This window comes from Silene latifolia, chromosome Y, assembly GCF_048544455.1.
Source record: "Silene latifolia isolate original U9 population chromosome Y, ASM4854445v1, whole genome shotgun sequence".
Classification (NCBI taxonomy): Eukaryota; Viridiplantae; Streptophyta; class Magnoliopsida; order Caryophyllales; family Caryophyllaceae; genus Silene; species Silene latifolia.
The window spans coordinates 466004870-466022266 of NC_133538.1; the positions used below are offsets into that span (position 1 = coordinate 466004870).

Genomic DNA, 17397 nt, shown 5'->3' on the forward strand with positions numbered 1-17397 from the left:
CATTCTTTGTAATCTTTTCGTATTCTTGTGATTGTTTTAAGTGAAACTCCAAGACATTCTGACTTCCTTCCCATTTTAAGTAAAACATCTTAGCCTCATCTAGCTCTTTGGTTAATGTTTTAATTTTAGCAAGATGATTAAAATTTAGTTGACCTACTTTGTCGAAAGCTTGTTTAGCATGTCCTACTTCAACACTGAGCAATAAGCCAATTTGCTCAAGTTGCTTGTTATCCCTTTGACACAAGGTAAGGTCAGCTAGAAGAGAGTCACGTTCTTTGGTTAGTGAAGACACACTTTTTGAGTGAGTCTCAATTTCCTTTTTAGACTCCAATGCCACAGTAGCAGCATCCATTGCTTGGGCTTGTTCACCCTTTTTCAGGGTTTCAATTTGAGGAAGAAGGTCATTGTTTGATTTTTGCGCTTGATCTAAAGCACTTTTAACATGACTTGACTCGCCGTTCAACATTTCAGCAATTTTGACAAGATCATCTTTTTCACTTTCACAGGTTGCTAAGTCAATCAAAAGTTTTGTCACATTCTTGAGTTAGTGGGGACTCATTCGTTTTGTTAGATATTGATGCAACAGTGCAGTGTTCTGTTACATGTGTTTCATCAACCTTTTTAGCTAGAAACAGATTCTGTTTTCGAAGCTTCTTAATTTCTTTTTCAAGACTCAAGGGTGAACTAGGTTGATCAACCTCATTTAGACCCTCTTTCAAGTTGACATTATCTTCGGCTATGTCCTCATTTTTTTGTTTATTTTTTTTTTTTGCAAAAGAATGTCCTCAATTTCAGTTTGCATAATTTCTAATTTATTATTTTGGACACGACACTTATCAATGAATTGGTCTAGGAAAAGACAAACTTTGTCTTTATAGAAAGATCAAACCTTTTTCTTGAACTTATTTACCTCATTGTCCGAATCTCAATCTAAGTTAACTGAGTGAGCCATAAGACACTTGATGTTTTCTTTCTTTGATGGTTTGGAATCTTCCTTAGAGGAACTGGATGAGATGCATATTTTGGCGTCTAATTCTTCCTCAAGGACATCGTCCTCTTTGGAATCAGACATGCCCCAAATAGCTGTTATTACTTTATTTTTGTAGTCACGTTTAGCAAAGTCACGTTTTTCCTTGAATTTGATGTCGTTCCACTTTGGGCATTCCTTGATTTGATGACCTTTGTCACCACACTTAAAGCAACCAACGGTGGAACTCTATCATCTCTTAGGAAAGAGGCGTTTCTTAGCATTGTTGCTATATCTTTGTGAGTTTCGACCATTTATCATGCCAACAATGTTTTTAGTGAACATTGCAAACTCGTCATCTCTATCCTCCTCGTCACTTAAGAGAGCATAAATAGCAAGCCCTTTCCTTTTAAAGCTTTCACCCGAGCGCTTTATGAGAGTTAACTCATGAGCCATGAGTGAGCCCATTAGTTCATTAAGGGGTAGCTTAGATAGGTACTTTGCTATCTCAATAGCCGTAGGTGTAATACTCCGTATTTTATATCGTTAATTGAGTCGAGTTAATTGTTTAGTTATATTGATATCGTACGATCAAGTTAGCGTAAACTTGTCAAGACGGGTTAATTGAGCGAATCACGTAACCTAATTCCTTTTCTACACTTACCCATTTACCCATTGACCTCCCGTTGACCCTAGCCCATTTACCACGTTGACCCTAGCCCATTTACCCATGACCCAATTAAACATTTAACCTAATTCTACCCTAACCCTACAAAACCCCATTCCCCTCACACGCCTACCCCATTTCAGCGGCACATTTCCCCATCAAACACACAGATCGAGAGAGGGAGAGTGGGTGCGAGTATTGTCGGAGCAGCAAGGAGGGTCCTAGGGTGGTTGTCGACGTCCTGATTAGCCGTGGTGGTTGTTTAGGTGGCGGGAAAAGGTATGGGTGCAACTCCTTCTTTTATTTTCGTTTTCTGTCAGGTTTTTATTGGTGTTGTCGTGACTCAGGGAAGGGGTGTGGGTGTCTGGTGTCGGGGATATGGTACTGGGTGGTTTGGGTCGTCCCTTTTGGTGGCGTTTAGGGAGGTTGTTGGCGGCAGAATTGGCGGCGAAAGGGGTTGTTGATGGGGGTAGATCACACGGGTCTTTGCGGGGGTTTCAGGCGGGTTTTAGATGCTTAGGTTGGGGTGACACCACCGTGGACTTGGGGGAGGTCGAAATGGTGGTGTCACGGTGTCTGGTGCGTGGGGTGACGGCGTCCCGGGGCGTGGTGGTTTGGGCAGAGGTAGGGATTGGCTGCGGTGGTCGTGTGTCGAGGAAGGGGGTGTTTGGTGAGGCACGGTGGTGAACCAGGCCAAATGACGGCTCGGTTCGACTCACGGCGGCGATCGACAGTGAGGGGTTTGTTGGTGGTGGGGTCGAAGAGGGGAGCAAGCCAGGTGGTGTTCGTGGTGGTTTAGGGTGGCGCGTGAGGGTTGTGAGGGAGTGCGAAGGTGCGGGTTGTAAAGGCGGGTTTGGTAGTGTTAGCGAGTATTGTTTTTAATTCCTTTAAATGTAAAAACTTGTTTTATCATTTAATATATCGTACCCTTGTTTAGCTAATTAATTCCCGAGTTATTTAAATGTTTAGAGACGGGTTGAGTCGGGTTGGTAAAATAGAAAAGCTGCTAGATCGGAAAGTTTCCATTTAAGGAAACTTTCCATTTTAAGAAGTTCTAATTTTAGTAACTTTCTATTTTGGGAAGGGAATGGTTTAAGTAATTGTTTATTATTTATTGTCTTTCAGAGGGCGAATTTGTTGTGGAATATTACTAAGCACCCGACTTTTGACCGCACACCGAGGTAGGGGAATACGCTGATTGAATTTTATGATTATAAAGAGTTGACATGTTTGGAATTATATGACATACCTGACTACCTTATTTATCCTGTTGAGCATTGTTGTTTCATATATTTCATACATTGCATTTGCATTGGAGTTGGAGTTGGAGGAGATGAGATTGTTGTGATTAAGGCCCGGGCGGGTTCGCAGACTTGCCCTGGTGTCCTCATTGCGCGGGCGGCGAGATCGACTACGGTCGATATATATAGTCTAGGGGATCGGTATGGCTGGGCGTGCCGGGGATGTGTGTGATGGAGTTGATTGGAGGAGCATAGCATTGCATTCTTTATTATATCGTATTACCTACTCAACCTCGCGGTTGACCCTGTGTATTCGTGTATGCCTGTGATGATCCTTTTAATGGGGAGCAGATTGACAGGTTGTTGAGACATTGGGAGTGGCGGGGAGAGAGCATGGATCACCGACTTAGAGCTAGCTCACCTTTATTTTGTTTAGTTGTCGATTTTATTTTTTTAAGACATGTGTTATTTCCGTTGTAAACATTATAACCTTTTTAATTTAAAAATCTTGTTATCTTTCCCTTTGTTATCTACTGCCTCGGATTTCCGAGATGGTAACACCCTTCTTTATCTGAGGAGTCCTAGTTCAGGCCCTTAAATAAATGGGGGTGTTACAAAGTGGTATCAGAGCGAACGATCTACAGGCCTAAACCAATGAATCCAATGAATATAGGAAGAGTCTAAATAAAATGAACCCCGGGACAAAACTGTTAGGAGCACACTAAAGGTAAGGGATGAGTTAGGGGCCCCCTCACACCGAACCATTGGCCCTCTCAGTTTGACCCGGGAACCCTGAGTGCATATGAGAGGAAGGGTAGAGAAGTTGCATGATATTGAGCATAACTCCATATATTATTGCCTAAGTATTAACTGATTGATATGATAATTGTTGCATAAAGAGTTAGTAGGAGGTTGTGGCATAATACTTTGCATGTTTACGGTTGATTTATACTTATACATCTATAAAGTTGTGTCAGAAGGCTATGTCTAGTGATATGCGGTTATGTGATCCCTAAGCCATGCTAGATAGACAAGTAAGATAAGAGTAATAGAATTGGCTAGAATTGCCAAGGTGTTTTGTGTTGCAGCTAATTCCTAAAATTCTCTTGTAGTCATGCCTCCAAGAAGGAACACGGCTGTAAACATCACCCAGGAAGAGTTAGACCGGCTACTGGCTGAGAATGAGGCCCTAAAGGCCAAAAGAATGGACCCTGCGAAGATGAGTACAATAGTGGCGAGGCATAACCCTACCATCTTCACCGGAGAGGGGGAACCTCACTTGCTGGGAGATTGGTGTCGGGAGTTCACCAACCTATTCGAGCTGATAGCTTGTCCTGAAGAGCTGCAAGTAGACCAAGCTGCACACTACCTCAGGGCTACAGCTGGGGAGTGGTGGAATAGGAACAAGGCGGAGATTCGACATGTTGCTAGGGACATTGAGGAAGGATACGTGTCTTGGTTAGAATTTCAAGTGATATTAACGGATCAGTTCATGCCAGAGTTCAGGAAAGCTAAGCTGAGGGAGGAGTTTGATACGTTTAAGATGACAGAGGACATGACAGTGGAAACATACCATAGGAAGTTCCGACTGTTGGCATCATACATCGATGAATTTGCAAAGAACGAGACCATGCTGGCTATGAGGTTTGAGAGGGGATTGACGGTGGATATCAAAAAGAGGCTCACGGCAGCTCCACCTACCACCGTTCAGGACATCTATCTGAGAGCTGGTGCTGCTGAAAGGCTCTCCGAGCAGATCAAAGAGGATAAGAAAGGAAAAGCTGAGAAGAGGAAGTCGGAAACTGTCAGTGATAATACGGGGGCCAAGAAGCCAAATTCAGGCAAGTTCAGTGGATACTCCACCAATAGTGCTCCTGGGGGGATGAGGAACCAAAGCGGAGGCGTTTCGGAGGTGCTAGTCTTGGAGGTGATGCGTCCGGGATCACTTGTTTCGGGTGTGGGAAGTCGGGACACGGGAAGTTTGAGTCAAGTTCGGAGGAAACCAACTGGGGCTTCCAGGACACCTACATCCGGGTTGATGGGTCTCGGACAAAGTGGGATCGGATACAGCAGCCTACCGTACTCCTAACACCGGCTATGGGGGATGTGCCCGATCCGGGGCAAGTGTGATTACCAAGGAAGCTACAACAACTACCAGAACCGTAGCCAGCAAAACCAGTCCAGCGGGGGTGGTAATTTCCAGAGGAACCAGAACGAGGGGAACAAGCAACCCAATACCGCTTCATCGAGTCAGTCTGGAGCTAAGTCCAGTGGCAAGCTCTTTGCCATGGGGAAGGAAGCAGCAAAGGAGGATGCACATGTTGTGGTGGTACTTTTCTGTTAACTCTAAACCCACCTTTGTGTTGTTTGATTAGGAGCTACACATTCTTTTATATCTCGGAACATGCCGAGTCTTAAATCTTAAGTCATATGATAGAATTGTTGATTCGGTAGTGGTACCTTCGGGGGAGTCGGTGTCTTGTGATAGAGTCTACACCTTTGGGTACCAATCCGGATCGGAGAGGTTGTGTTTCACGGTGACCTTATAGAGTTTCCCTTGGGGGTTTTGAGGTGATTCTGGGGATGGACTGGTTAGGGAAGTACAAGGCTTTTATCATTTGCTATCGAAGAAAATCTCTTTGAGGGGACCTAAGGGAACTAGGGTGTCTTATAAGGGGTATGTGGTCAAGCCAAGAGTCAAATTCATATCCGTTAATACCCTAAAGTCGAGTCTGAGGAAAGGGGATCGATTAATCTTGTGTCGGATGTGGGATAATGAGGCGGAGACCCCTAAGGTGTCCGAGATTCCAGTAGTGAGGGAGTTCGAGAGTGTATTTAGGAGGACATTCCAGGGTTACCACCGAAGAGAGAGGTGGACTTTTCCATTGATCCGAAGCGGGAACAGGGCCGATTTCTAAACCACCTTACCGCATGGGACCAAAGGAGATGGAGGAACTAAAGAAGCAGTTGGATGAGCTAGAGAGAGAAAGGTTACATACGGCCTAGTGTTTCACCTTGGGGAGCGCCGGTGTTGTTTGTCAAGAAGAAAGATGGAAGCTTGAGACTTTGCGTGGATTACCGTGAGTTGAACAATGTGACCATCAAGAACCGTTATCCTTTGCCAAGGATCGATGATTTGTTCGATCAATTGAGTGGAGCCGGAGTTTTCTCTAAGATCGATTTGAGGTCAGGTTATCACCAGTTGAGAATTAAGAACGAGGATATACCTAAGACCGCTTTCAGAACAAGATATGGGCACTATGAGTTCGTGGTCATGCCATTCGGGTTGACTAATGCGCAAAAAGATGTTTATGGACACGATGAATCGAGTGTTCGGTCCTTACCTAGACAAGTTCGTGGTTGTATTCATCGATGATATTCTGGTATACTCCAAGAATGAGGAGGAACATGAGGAACATTTGAGGCTAGTCTTGAAAACTTTGGAGGAGAACCAGTTATATGCCAAGGCCGAGCAAGTGCGAGTTTGGTTGAAGAAAGTTGCTTTTAAGGACATGTGATTTCCAAGGAAGGGGTGTCGGTTGATCCTAGTAAAATCGAGGCAGTGACGAGATGGCAGAGTCCTAAGAATGTGGGTGAGATCCGAAGTTTCTTGGGGCTAGCAGGTTATTACCGAAGATTTGTCAAGGACTTCTCAAAGATCGCAAAGCCATTGACGTCATTAATGCGGAAGGAGAACAGGTTTGTTTGGGATGAGAGTTGTGAGAAGGCGTTTCTAACCCTCAAAGAACGTCTCACTACAGCTCCTATACTTGCTCTACCAGATGGGAATGATAATTTCGAGGTATATACTGATGCTTCCAAGAAGGGTCTGGGGTGCGTATTGATGCAAAACGGGAAGGTAATCGCTTACGCTTCTCGACAATTGAAGACCTATGAGGAGAATTACCCTACTCATGATCTGGAGTTGGGGGCAGTGGTGTTTGCGCTTAAACTATGGCGACATTATCTTTATGGGGCTACCTTCAAAGTGTTTTCCGATCACAAGAGCTTAAAGTACATTTGCACACAAAAGGAGTTGAACATGAGGCAGAGGAGATGGATCGAATTGATTGGCGACTATGATATGGAGATACTTTATCATGAAGGGAAAGCGAATGTCGTAGCAGATGCGTTAAGCAGGAAATCCATCCATGCTTTGAGCAGTGCCAGATCTAGGGTGAGGTTGCATAATGAGCTGTGGGAGATGGGAATCCACATGATCCGGAGAGGAGAGATTCTTGGGGACTTGACCGTTGAGCCGGAGTTATATGAGGAGATCAGAGAGTTACAGAAAGCCGATGCTAGAATTCAGAAGTGGCGCAACATAGTAGAACAGGCAGAATCCGGAGATGATTCCAGGTTTGTTATCCATGCTGATGGTAGTCTGAGGTTTGGAGGTCGGTGGTGTGTTCCGGATAATGAGGAGCTGAAGAGGAAGATTCTTACTGAGGCTCATGCTACGCCATACTCGGTTCATCCCTGGGGAGATAAGTTATACAAGAACCTCAAGAAGACCTTTTGGTGGCCGAATATGAAGAGGGAAGTTCTTTGAGTTTGTAGCTCGATGCTTGACATGCCCGAGAGAGTGAAGGGCGAACATAAGAGACCGCAAGGGAAGGTTCAACCACTAGATGTGCCAGAGTGGAAGTGGGAAAGCATTTCCGTGGATTTCATTGTTGGGTTGCCTCGAACTCAGAAAGGTAACAATATGATTTGGGTAATCGTGGATAGGCTAACCAAGTCGGCTCACTTTATCCCCATGAAGGATACTTGGAGTAAAGCTGAGTTGGCCAAGGCTTATGTTCAGTTTGTGGTGAAGCTGCATGGTGTACCCAAGGACATCATTTCCGATAGAGACTCCAGGTTTCTATCTAAATTCTAGCAGGAGAGTTGCGTCACTAATGGGTACTCGATTAAAGATGAGCACCGCTTTTCATCCAGCTACCGATGGGCAGACGGAGAGGACTATTCAGACTCTCGAGGACATGTTGAGGGCTTGTGTTTTGGAGTTCGGCGGGTCTTGGGAGGATAGACTGGGGTTGATTGAGTTTTCATACAATAACAGTTACCACGCTAGTATTGGGATGGCTCCATTTGAGGCTCTGTATGGCAGGAAGTGTAGGAGCCCTGTGTGTTGGGATGATCGAGCTGATGCGGTAGTTTTGGGACCAGAGATGATTCAAGAGATGGTTGAACAGGTACAGATCATCAGGCAAAAGATGAGAGCCTCTCAGGACAGACAGAAAAGCTATGCTGACACTAGGAGAAGTGAGATCTCTTTCGAGGTGGGAGAGAAGGTACTACTCAAAGTGTCGCCAATGAAGGGAGTCATGAGGTTCGGGAAGAGAGGGAAGCTGAGTCAGAAATTCATCGGACCTTATGAGATTTTGGACAGAGTTGGAGAGGTGGCCTATCGTTTAGCTTTGCCACCAGCGTTAGCCAGAGTTCACAATGTCTTTCATGTTTCCCAGTTGCGGAGGTACCTGAGTGATCCATCACATGTGTTGAGTCCTGAGGTGATCGAGGTGGATGAGCAGTTGTCCTATTTAGAGACACCCAAGGAGATTCTGGACAGGAAGGTGAGAAAGACCAGAAATGGGGAGACAGCGTTGGTGAAAGTCTTGTGGACTAACCACAATGTTGAGGAAGCTACATGGGAGACTGAGGCTTCCATGAGGGAAAGCTATCCACATCTTTTTACATGAGGTAAGTTCCGGGACGTAACTTTCTTTTTAGGAGGGTAGAATGTAACATTTTGTTTCCGACCTAGATTCATGTGTCTTTTACCTCAGGGGATTTGTTTTGGGACCCACATCGATGCGTGTGGGGGCTTGCTAGGTGAGTGAACTTCGGGACGAAGTTCATTTTAAGGGGGGAAGACTGTAATACTCCGTATTTTATATCGTTAATTGAGTCGAGTTAATTGATTAGTTATATTGATATCGTACGATCAAGTTAGCGTAAACTTGTCAAGACGGGTTAATTGAGCGAATCACGTAACCTAATTCCTTTTCTACACTTACCCATTTACCCATTGACCTCCCGTTGACCCTAGCCCATTTACCACGTTGACCCTAGCCCATTTACCCATGACCCAATTAAACATTTAACCTAATTCTACCCTAACCCTACAAAACCCCATTCCCCTCACACGCCTACCCCCATTTCAGCGGCACATTTCCCCATCAAACACACAGATCGAGAGAGGGAGAGGGGGTGCGAGTATTGTCGGAGCAGCAAGGAGGGTCCTAGGGTGGTTGTCGACGTCCACAGTTAGCCGTGGTGGCTGTTTAGGTGGCGGAAAAAGGTATGGGTGCAACTCCTTCTTTTATTTTCGTTTTCTGTCAGGTTTTTATTGGTGTTGTCGTGACTCAGGGAAGGGGTGTGGGTGTCTGGTGTCGGGGATATGGTACTGGGTGGTTTGGGTCGTCCCTTTTGGTGGCGTTTAGGGAGGTTGTTGGCGGCAGAATTGGCGGCGAAAGGGGTTGTTGACAGGGTAGATCACACGGGTGCTGCAGGGGGGTTTCAGGCGGGTTTTAGATGCTTAGGTTGGGGTGACACCACCGTGGACTCTGGGAGGTCGAAATGGTGGTGTCACGGTGTCCTGGTGTGCGTGGTGACGGCGTCTAGGGCTGTGGTGGTTTGGGGAGGTAGGGATTGGTGCGGTGGTCGTGTGTCGAGGAAGGGGGTGTTTGGTGAGGCACGGTGGTGAACCAGGCCAAATGACGGCCCTGGTTCGACTCACGTGGCGATGATCGACCAGCCGGGTCACTTTGTTGGTGGTGGGGTCGAAGAGGGGAGCAAGCCAGGTGGTGTTCGTGGTGGTTTAGGGTGGCGCGTGAGGGTTGTGAGGGAGTGCGAAGGTGCGGGTTGTAAAGGCGGGTTTGGTAGTGTTAGCGAGTATTGTTTTTAATTCCTTTAAATGTAAAAACTTGTTTTATCATTTAATATATCGTACCCTTGTTTAGCTAATTAATTCCCGAGTTATTTAAATGTTTAGAGACGGGTTGAGTCGGGTTGGTAAAATAGAAAACTGCTAGATCGGGAAAGTTTCCATTTAAGGAAACTTTCCATTTTAAGAAGTTCTAATTTTAGTAACTTTCTATTTTGGGAAGGGAATGGTTTAAGTAATTGTTTATTATTTATTGTCTTTCAGAGGGCGAATTTGTTGTGGAATATTACTAAGCACCCGACTTTTGACCGCAAACCGAGGTAGGGAATACGCCGATTGAATTTTATGATTATAAAGAGTTGACATGTTTGGAATTATATGACATACCTGACTACCTTATTTATCCTGTTGAGCATTGTTGTTTCATATATTTCATACATTGCATTTGCATTGGAGTTGGAGTTGGAGGAGATGAGATTGTTGTGATTAAGGCCCGGGCGGGTTCTGCGGCAGACTTGCCCTGGTGTCCTCCTGCGGAAGGGCAGATCGACTACGGTCGATATATATAGTCTCTGGGATCGGTATGGTCAAGGCGTGCCGGGATGTGTGTGATGGAGTTGATTGGAGGAGCATAGCATTGCATTCTTTATTATATCGTATTACCTACTCAACCTCGCGGTTGACCCTGTGTATTCGTGTATGCCTGTGATGATCCTTTAATGGGGAGCAGATTGACAAAGTTGTTGAGACATTGGGAGCGGGGAGAGAGCATGGATCACCCGACTTAGAGCTAGCTCACCTTTATTTTGTTTAGTTGTCGACTTTATTTTTTTAAGACATGTGTTATTTCCGTTGTAAACATTATAACCTTTTTAATTTAAAGTACTGTTATCTTTCCCTTTGTTATCTACTGCCTCGGATTTCCGAGATGGTAACACCCTTCTTTATCTGAGGAGTCCTAGTTCAGGCCCTTAAATAAATGGGGGTGTTACAGTAGGCCCGTAACCTTCGGTTGCCATTTTCCAGTGAGGCTACAAAGGATTTTACGAACTAGGTCCTCGGGTTCAAAAACCCTACCTAGGGTTTTGAGGTCATTGACAATGCTAGAAAAACAAGAAGACAAACTATTTACGAACTCATCTCTTGTCATGTTAAACATTTCATATTGTTGCATGAGAAGATCGACTCGATATTTTTTAACTTGTGACGTTTTCTCATAAGCAAGGCTTAGTGTAACGGCCTGACATTTTAAGATAAAACAAGGAATACAAAAGCAACCTTTTTATTTATTAACAGTGTTTACAAAAGTGAAAGAAAATAGAAAAGTTGAACAAGGCGCTACCGCCATATTTCCTCTACAGGAAATACAAGGCTATAATCTTAACTATTAACTTAACACTTGGATGATTATACTATACAAGTTTATCTTATTACAAATTATTTTTAATACAGCATCAGTTCCTTCCCACATTCTTACTCCCGCATTTCCTTAGCACAATAACCTGAAAAGAAATATAAATGTAACGGATCAGCCAACCACAGGCTGAGTATGACTCCGGTTCCCTACACTGGCCTTACGTTCCATTATTTTATTTATCATTATTTTTATTATTCTCATATGGATCTCTCAAGAATAAATATTATCGAACAGAGAGAATACTTTAAACGTAAAAAAAAAAAATTTGACATAAATCCCTTACTTCTTATATATCTAATAATCATACCGGCCTACAACTATTGAAAAGAGACTTATTACGGAGCCAAGACTCCTCCAGCCTAAGTCAACCTTTGTGTACATAGTATAAGAAATCCGGGTCTGAGACCCATCTCGGCCTTTGCCGGAGAACATAATTAACGTTCATATGGGGTCGTACTTTCCGTTCCCCTCTTTGTTTATATGGGGTCATACTTTCCCCCCTTCCTTCTATGTACATAGGACAGAATAATGTTGTCTCTATCCAATAATCGTATCCCGAATACTACAAATGGCCAATTGTACATTATAACAGAAGTACCCTTATCACAGTCATATATTCATAAGACGGTTTTTAATATAACATGTGAGCAGTATAACAATCATAAGATGAAATTAACAATAAAACTAATATAACATGTTATTTCTAATATCTTATTTCAAATGTAAAAAATTACTTATATCGACAAAGGGATTCGAAATCATACCTTATTTCGTTTATAGAGAATTAGTGGTAAAAATGAAATTTTATAAAACACTTATTGCTTTTCTTATTAGTGTACATATTCGAGTAAGACGATATATGAACTCGTAAAAATGTTATCAAATAGTAATGCAAAGCTTACTATTTATAGTAAGAGGAATCTTAGCCATTAAGAAACCCATTTGGCTAAGAATTCCTTATTGAAGTGCACGTAGATTAGGTAGAAAAAACCTGGCATGCTATGATGTCATATTACATGCCATAAGGCACGTGGCCTTTAGTGCCAATCAACAGCTCCGTCTCGTTATCTCGTATACCCGTCTTTCCGATATTAACTATATTTTTGTATTAGCAGATAATATATATATATATATATATATATATATATATATATATATATATATATATATATATATATATATATATATATATATATATATATATATATATATATATATATATATATATATCATAAGGGTTAATTAATAATATATACTATCACCCTTAATCCGTGTGCCCACAACAAAGAGGAAGAAGATAGCAAATTGGAAGAAGTACATAAATTTTTTTTTTTCAGAATATTACATTCTACCCTCCTAATAATAAGTTTCGTCCCGAAACTTGTAATAACTTGCCATAACTGAATTACCTTATTTATTGGAACAAATGAGGGTATTTGTCTTTCATCTCCTGTTCTACTTCCCATGTTGCTTCTGTTTCATCATGACGGGACCAACGAACTTTGACCAATGGAATGGTCTTGTTACGGAGGACTTTCTCTTTGTAATCCAAGATTTGAGTTGGTAGTTCCTCATAACTAAGATCTTCCCTAACTTGTAAAGGTGGTATTGTAATCACATGACTAGGATCTGAGATATATTTTTTTAACACTGAGATATGAAAAACGTCATGAATTCTTAATAGCTCTATCGGAAGAAGTAATCGATATGCCACATCTCTCACTCGCTCTATTATTTCAAATGGTCCTATATACCTAGGGCTTAACTTTCTATGCTTTCCAAATCGTACCACTCTCTTTGTAGGTGATACTTTTAAAAATACTGAATCACCTTCCTGGAATTCTAAGGGTCGTCTTATTAAGTCGGCATAATTCCTTTGACGACTTTGAGCAGTTCTCATTTTCTCTCTTATAATTCTTATTTTATCCGTAGTTTCTTGAATCAAGTCAGGTCCAATGATTCTAGTTTCATCTATGTCACTCCAACACAAGGGTGTTGTGCACTTTTGTCCATATAAAGCTTCATAGGGAGCCATACCAATAGTAGCACGGTAACTATTATTATAAGAAAATTCTATTAAGGGTAAGTGTTTTTCCCATGAGCCTTGAAATTCCAAAATACATGCTCTTAACAAGTCCTCTAACGTTTGTATTGTCCTTTCACTTTGACCATCTGTCTGCGGGTGAAAAGCAGTACTATAGTTAATTTGAGTTCCCAATGCTTTTTAGAAACATTTCCAAAACTTAGCTAGAAAATTTGTACCCCTATCGGATATGATTGTTTTAGGAACTTCATGTAATCTTACTATTTCTTTTATGTATTTCGTAGCTAACTACTCAGAATTCCATGAGGTCTTAGTGGCTAAAAAGTGAGCACATTTGGTTAATCTATCCACTATTACCCATATTTCATTCATTCCTTGTGATGTTGTAGGCAGTCCTGTTACGAAATTGATTGTAATTGATTCCCATTTCCATATAGGAATATCTAAGGGTTGTAAAAGTCCGTCCGGTCTCTGATGTTCGATCTTTACTTGTTGACATGTTAAACATTTCATGACAAATTCGGCTATCTCTTGTTTCATATTACTCCACCAGAACATATGTCGAACATCTTTGTACATTTTATTTCCTCCGGGATGTATCGAATATCGGGAGTTGTGTGCTTCATCCAATATTTTCTTTTTAAGGGTTTCTGAATTTGGTACACACAAGCGGTTTTGAAACCAAAGTGACCCACCTTCTTCGATTATAAAACCATATGCCTTTCCTGTTTGTACATCTTTTCGGATTTTCTCTAATTGAGGGGAGGTTCTTTGGGCTTATTTTATCTCGTCACTCAAGGTTGGCCGTATTTCTAAATTTGCCATATATCCTGTTAGATCACCCACAACCATTTGTATGTCCAACCTTTCCATATCATCTTGAATACAAGGTTTTTTAACCGTAAGCACATTAAGGGTCGGACAAGGATTTCTGCTAAGTGCGTCTGCTACAACATTAGCTTTGCCTGGGTGATATTGAATATCTAAGTCATAATCCTTGAGAAATTCAAGCCACCAGCGTTGCCTCATATTGATCTCTTTTTGGGTAAAGAGGTACTTCAAGCTTTTATGATCCATATACATACGACACAGGACTCCATAAAGATAATGTCTCCAAATTTTTAAGGCAAAAACTACTGCAGCAAGTTCTAAATCATGAGTGGGATAATTTTGTTGATGGGTTTTTAATTGTCTTGAAGCATAAGCAATTACTTTTCCATTTTACATTAACACACATCCTAATCCTTGTTTCGAGGCATCACTATATACTTCTAAGTCATCTGTGCCATTTGGGATAGTGAGAAGAGGGGCAGAAGTAAGTTTACCCTTTAACTCAGAAAATGCCCTATCACATTTTTCACTCCACTCAAACTTTGTACCTTTTCTCACAAGATTCGTGAGTGGTTGGACAAGTTTAGAAAAATCTTTTACGAAACATCGATAGTACCCTGCTAAACCGAAAATGCTACGTACTTCGGCCACATTTTTAAGCACAGGACAACTCATAATGGTCTCAATCTTTGTAGGGTCTACCTGTATTCCTATACTTCAGACAACAGGGCCTAAGAAACTTATTTCCTTTAACCAAAATGCACATTTCTTAAATGTAGCGAATAATTGATTTTCTCTTAAAGTTTCCAAAAATGTTCGTAAGTGTTAAGCATGATCTTCCTCATTCTTAGAGTATACAAGGATATCGTCAATAAAAATATAACAAATTTGTCCAAGTAAGATTTGAATACTCTGTTCATAAGATCCATGAAAACTGTAGGAGCATTAGTGAGTCCAAAAGGCATTACCATAAACTCATAATGTCCATATCTTGTTCTAAAAGCTGTTTTAGGAGTATCTTCGGTTTTTATTCTCATCTGGTGATATCCGGAACGAATATCAATTTTCGAGAAAATAACACAACCCTGTAACTGATAAAAAAGGTCATCTATACGAGGTATAGGATACTTATTCTTTATAGAGATTTTGTTAAGTTCTCTATAGTCTATACACAACCTCAAGCTTCCATCCTTTTTTTTGACAAATAGCACGGGTGCTCCCCAAGGTGAGGCACTGGGCTTTATATATCCTTTTTTTAACAACTCATCTAGTTGTTTCTTTAATTCTTTCAGTTCTGTAGGCGCCATCCTATAAGGGGCTTTCGAAATCGGTGTACTTCCAGGCACCAATTCAATAGTGAACTCTACTTCTCGGTATGGGGGTATTCCTGCAATTTCTTCAGGGAACACATATGAGAATTCCTTAACCACTGGTATATTTGGCTCGAGTTTTGAAGGTTTAGAAATGTCACATAGGTAACCGTTGCAACCTTGTCGTAAAAATTTAAGTGCTTTTAAGAAGGATATTATTCTAATTCCGTTACAAGCTTTGTCATTTCGGAAAAACATTTTCTCTCCATCTGGCCATATAATTCTTAATGACTTTTTGTGACAATTTAATATCACATGATTCTTTGCAAGCCAATCCATTCCTAATACAATATAAAAATCTTGTAGGTTAAATTTAACAAGATCTGTGAGGACGTATATTTTTCCTATTGCTAAAACACAATCTTTATATAATGTAGAACACCTAACTATCTCTCCCGTTGGTAATCCAATTGAAAGTCTTAAACCCTGATGGTGAGGTGTTAACTTTAACTTTTTGCTTAACAATTCAGATATAAAGGAATATGATGTTCTAGTATCAAATAAGACATTAATGGGAGTAGAGTTTAGAAAAATGTTACCCGTAATCACGTCGCCAGAAGATTCCACCTCCTGGGAATTCATTACATACATCCTTCCTCGAGTTGGGCCTGGTTTTTGAGCTTGGCGTCCCTGTGGTTTTCGAATAGATGTAGAAGGTGTAGAGGTAGGAGTATTTCCCGACACCACTGTCCTCCGTCTTGGACAATTATTCCTTACGTGATTTGGGCTTCCACATTCATAACATCGTAGATTTAAGAGTCTATATTGACTGGTAGGCTGATTTGTGCGACCGCATCTGGCACAATGTGGTACCTTGTTTCTATCTTGGAATTGATTATAAGGATTCTTCCCAAAGTTTGGTTGTTTGTAAAAATTTCTCTCGTTAACTCGATCATTTTCAAACTTACTTTTATTCCCCACTTGTTCAACATCTTTTTCATTTATTATCCTTTCTGCATTTGTAGCCTTATCATACATGTCTTGATAGATTGAACAAGTATGCGTAGATAACATGTCACGAAGATTCCAACCAAGTCCTCTTTCAAAGTGATTCATTCTTAATTCTTCTGTTGCCACCATATGTGGGAAAAATTGGGACAACTCCATGAACTTGGCGGCATATAACATGACTGACATTGACCCCCTGTTTCAACTTATTAAATTCTCCCTCTTTTTCTTTCCTAAGTGAGGGAGGATAAAACTTTGAACTCATAAGTTCCTTAAATTGAGTCCAATCAAATCCTTCCTCGTTTTTCCTTTCTTTCATTGTTTCCCAACATAAGTCAGCTTACCCTACTAAGTAATATACCGCAAATCCTACAGTCAGTTTTTCAGGGCATTGTAGAGCATCAAAAAGTTTATCAAGACTTCTTATCCAATTTTCAAATTCCACTGGATCAAATCTCCCATCGTAAGTTTTTGGAGTATAATTTCCCATTTTCTTAAAATATTGAACACTTTCTTCCTCATTATTAAGTTTATTATTCCTTATAGCTTCGCTTACTAAAGTGGCGAGATTTATGATATCCGAATGATTATCAGATATTGATTGATCAACTTCCGAATTATTAGGGTTCGACATCCTATTAACCATGAAGCACAAGGATTAGATATTCATGAATAAATATAAAATATGTACATATACGTCGAAAACTCATTACAGTTATTATACATACATACTACAAACATATGTATACATTATTAACTAGTGTACATATATTATACATTCACACTATTTACCATTTCCTGAAAAACATTGTTCTATTTACAAACTATATACCAAGATGGGGTGGTCATCCTTATTTATTCTACAATCCCCAACAGAGTCGCATACTTTCATTTTGTTTACTTATTTCCAGACTCTTTCCGTAACAACCATTGTTTAGGAACCTCTTATTCATTACTTCCAACGGAGCTCCACTCTTGTGTCACTGTACCATATTCCTCATCATTACCAGTGTTTACTCC

General features: G+C 41.1%; 2 protein-coding genes across 2 annotated transcripts; both read left to right on the forward strand.

Annotated features, from left to right (window-relative positions):
* The first annotated feature begins 3989 nt into the window (after window positions 1-3989).
* On the forward strand, window positions 3990-7427 carry LOC141632934 (uncharacterized). The gene is made up of 2 exons (XM_074445432.1): window positions 3990-4929; window positions 6982-7427. Exons 1-2 carry the CDS (start codon window positions 3990-3992, stop codon window positions 7425-7427), a joined length of 1386 nt encoding a protein of 461 aa, XP_074301533.1.
* Window positions 7428-8094: 667 nt separating this feature from the next.
* Window positions 8095-8580, forward strand: LOC141632935 (uncharacterized). The gene is made up of 2 exons (XM_074445433.1): window positions 8095-8172; window positions 8347-8580. The coding sequence occupies exons 1-2, from the start codon at window positions 8095-8097 to the stop codon at window positions 8578-8580; spliced, it is 312 nt and encodes a 103-aa protein (XP_074301534.1).
* Window positions 8581-17397: the final 8817 nt, after the last annotated feature.

Coding starts and splice junctions, on each gene's coding strand:
- LOC141632935 (XM_074445433.1), top strand. CDS start 8,095: ATGAGAGCCTCTCAGGACAGACAGAAAAGCTATGCTGACACTAGGAGA. Junction 8,173..8,346: donor CTTTCGAGGTGGGAGAGAAG/GTACTACTCAAA, acceptor CATGTTTCCCAG/TTGCGGAGGTACCTGAGTGA.
- LOC141632934 (XM_074445432.1), top strand. CDS start 3,990: ATGCCTCCAAGAAGGAACACGGCTGTAAACATCACCCAGGAAGAGTTA. Junction 4,930..6,981: donor GTTGATGGGTCTCGGACAAA/GTGGGATCGGAT, acceptor TTTATCATGAAG/GGAAAGCGAATGTCGTAGCA.